This window comes from Diospyros lotus, chromosome 3 (genome assembly GCF_014633365.1).
Source record: "Diospyros lotus cultivar Yz01 chromosome 3, ASM1463336v1, whole genome shotgun sequence".
Lineage (NCBI taxonomy): Eukaryota > Viridiplantae > Streptophyta > Magnoliopsida > Ericales > Ebenaceae > Diospyros > Diospyros lotus.
The window spans coordinates 38219266-38221476 of NC_068340.1; the positions used below are offsets into that span (position 1 = coordinate 38219266).

At 36.9% G+C, this 2211-nt stretch overlaps 1 protein-coding gene across 1 annotated transcript; it reads left to right on the forward strand.

Moving 5' to 3' along the window:
- The first annotated feature begins 365 nt into the window (after positions 1-365).
- Positions 366-1896, forward strand: LOC127797909 (uncharacterized). Its single transcript, XM_052331107.1, has 2 exons — positions 366-538; positions 1075-1896. Exons 1-2 carry the CDS (start codon positions 389-391, stop codon positions 1717-1719), a joined length of 795 nt encoding a protein of 264 aa, XP_052187067.1. The 5' UTR covers positions 366-388; the 3' UTR covers positions 1720-1896.
- Positions 1897-2211: the final 315 nt, after the last annotated feature.

A 2211-nucleotide genomic window follows, 5' to 3' on the forward strand; every position in this document is an offset into this window, starting at 1 on the left:
TATTAGTGACTAGTAAATAATATTTTAAAATTTAGTAACTAAGCAGTAACAGTTTTGAAATATTAGTAATTAATATATAATATTTCAAAATTCAGTGACCAAAATGATAACATAATGCAAAGTTAAAGTGATTATTTACGTAATTAACCCATTATAGCTATATTTTGAAATTAAGAATCATTATCCAGGAATATTATGTCAAAGTTAGTTTCTTTGTCTGTTGGGAGAGCCGTGGCCAAATTGGTTCCAAATTAGACGAGGCAGTCAAGGACAAGTAAGCTACCACGTAATGCATGACGCATTGCGTTGCTTCCTCTGAACCAATAATCTCTCACTGCTTTATAAATAGCTAGTGGGATCCGAAGCGAAACCAAGCGGAGAGAGAGAGATGGCAGAGTTGTTCTTGAAGCAAGGGAAGCATTACGCGGCCGGGCGGCCAAGTTATCCAGCGGAGCTTTTCCGATTCATCGCATCCAAAACGCCGTGCCACGACCTCGCATGGGATGTCGCCACTGGAACCGGTCAAGCCGCTTCATCGGTGAGCCTGATCTCCCCTTTACTCCACTTTCGATGATGACGTCCAAATGTCTCAAGAGTCTTAGTTTGAAAAATGGAAGACTAATGGGTTGTGATATTATTATTATTATTATTATTATTATTATTATTCACATGCCCAAAAGGTCTATTTTGGGAGTGTTAATATCACCGTCCAGGGCAAATTAACCTTTTGACATTTATTCACCATATGTTATTAAAGGACTCAAAAAAAAGTTTAGAGAGGCTAAAATAACATATGGTGAAAAATAGAAGGTCCAAATTAAACTTTTATCCTGCTAATAAGTTTTCATGTTTTTTGAAATGAATTGAGGATTGACTACAAAAAAAAAAGTTGTGAACCCTCTCAAACTAGAAATTTTAACTTTTTTAGTTTTACAAAAACCCAATTAGAAGCTATTTTCTATTTTTGATTCAAAATAGTAAAACTGAACTACAAAATCAAAAAGGAAAATCCTACCATATACAAGACCATATATAAGATTACTGATGATATTACCCCATTATATATGTTTCTAGTTAGCTGGAATCTATAAGAATGTGATAGCTAGCGATGCCAGCCAGAACCAACTTGATTTTGCACCCAAGCTCCCTAACGTGCGCTACCAATGCACTCCTCCCACCATGTCCACGGCCGAGCTCAACACCTACATTGCAGCCGAGGGAAGCCTTGATCTTGTAACCGTAGCTCAAGCTATGCACTATTTCGATCTTCCTATTTTTTACGAGCAAGTCAAACGGTTGCTCAAGCCTTCCCATGGAATATTGGCTGCATGGTGCTACACCATGGCTGAAATCAATGACAGCTTCGACGCCATCTTCCGACAATTTTACTTGGTCGATTGTTCTCCGTTTTGGGATAGGGCACGTGAGCTTGTGGATAACAAATACACGACGATTGATTTTCCATTTGAGCCTGTGGATGGAACCGATCACACGGGGCCTTTTGAGTTTGCTTCTGAGAGGTTGATGGATTTGGACAACTTCTTCACATTCATAAGGTCATGGTCAGCGTATCAGACTGCAAAAGAAAAAGGGATTGAGTTGTTGACGGATGATCTGATCAACAATTTCAAGCGCGCTTGGAGTGAAGATGGCAATGATCGTAAGATGCTCAAGTTTCCAATTCACTTGAGGATTGGAAAAGTTACAAGTTTGAACTAGCTAGAGTGATCGATTAAATGCTAGCTACTTGGAATTGAATCATTGATATTTCATCAATGGTTTCACAAAATAAAAGCAAATAATATGACTGTCATTTATGTTTGAAAAATTAATTAGCAAGTCGGAGTTTGATGTACGTAGTTTTATATTATTATAAAATTATATTAAAATTTAATATGTCATTATTGTAATAATTAAGCATGAAGCTGAAAATACACAATATATCACCGGGAATGAGAACAGTTTTGCTTCGAAAATATTTTTCAAATTAAGAAATTCTTTTAAAAATAACAAAACGAACAGCAGGGATGGATTTCTCATCTCATAGAACTTCGATATCTTAGTCATATATATTATTTTATAATAAAATGAAAGCAGTAAACGAATGAAACTACGTACCGACTACCGATTGCTGTCCTAACCTTCGATCGCTTCCTCCTCAATCGTGGAAGGCTTAGTCGGACGAAGCCAGACAAGTAACTCGGATCCTTT

What these genes read in the sequence shown, in the direction of transcription:
- LOC127797909 (XM_052331107.1), top strand. Translation starts at nt 389, where the DNA reads ATGGCAGAGTTGTTCTTGAAGCAAGGGAAGCATTACGCGGCCGGGCGG. An exon ending in CCGGTCAAGCCGCTTCATCG is followed by an intron (nt 539 to 1,074) that starts GTGAGCCTGATC and finishes ATATGTTTCTAG; the next exon opens with TTAGCTGGAATCTATAAGAA.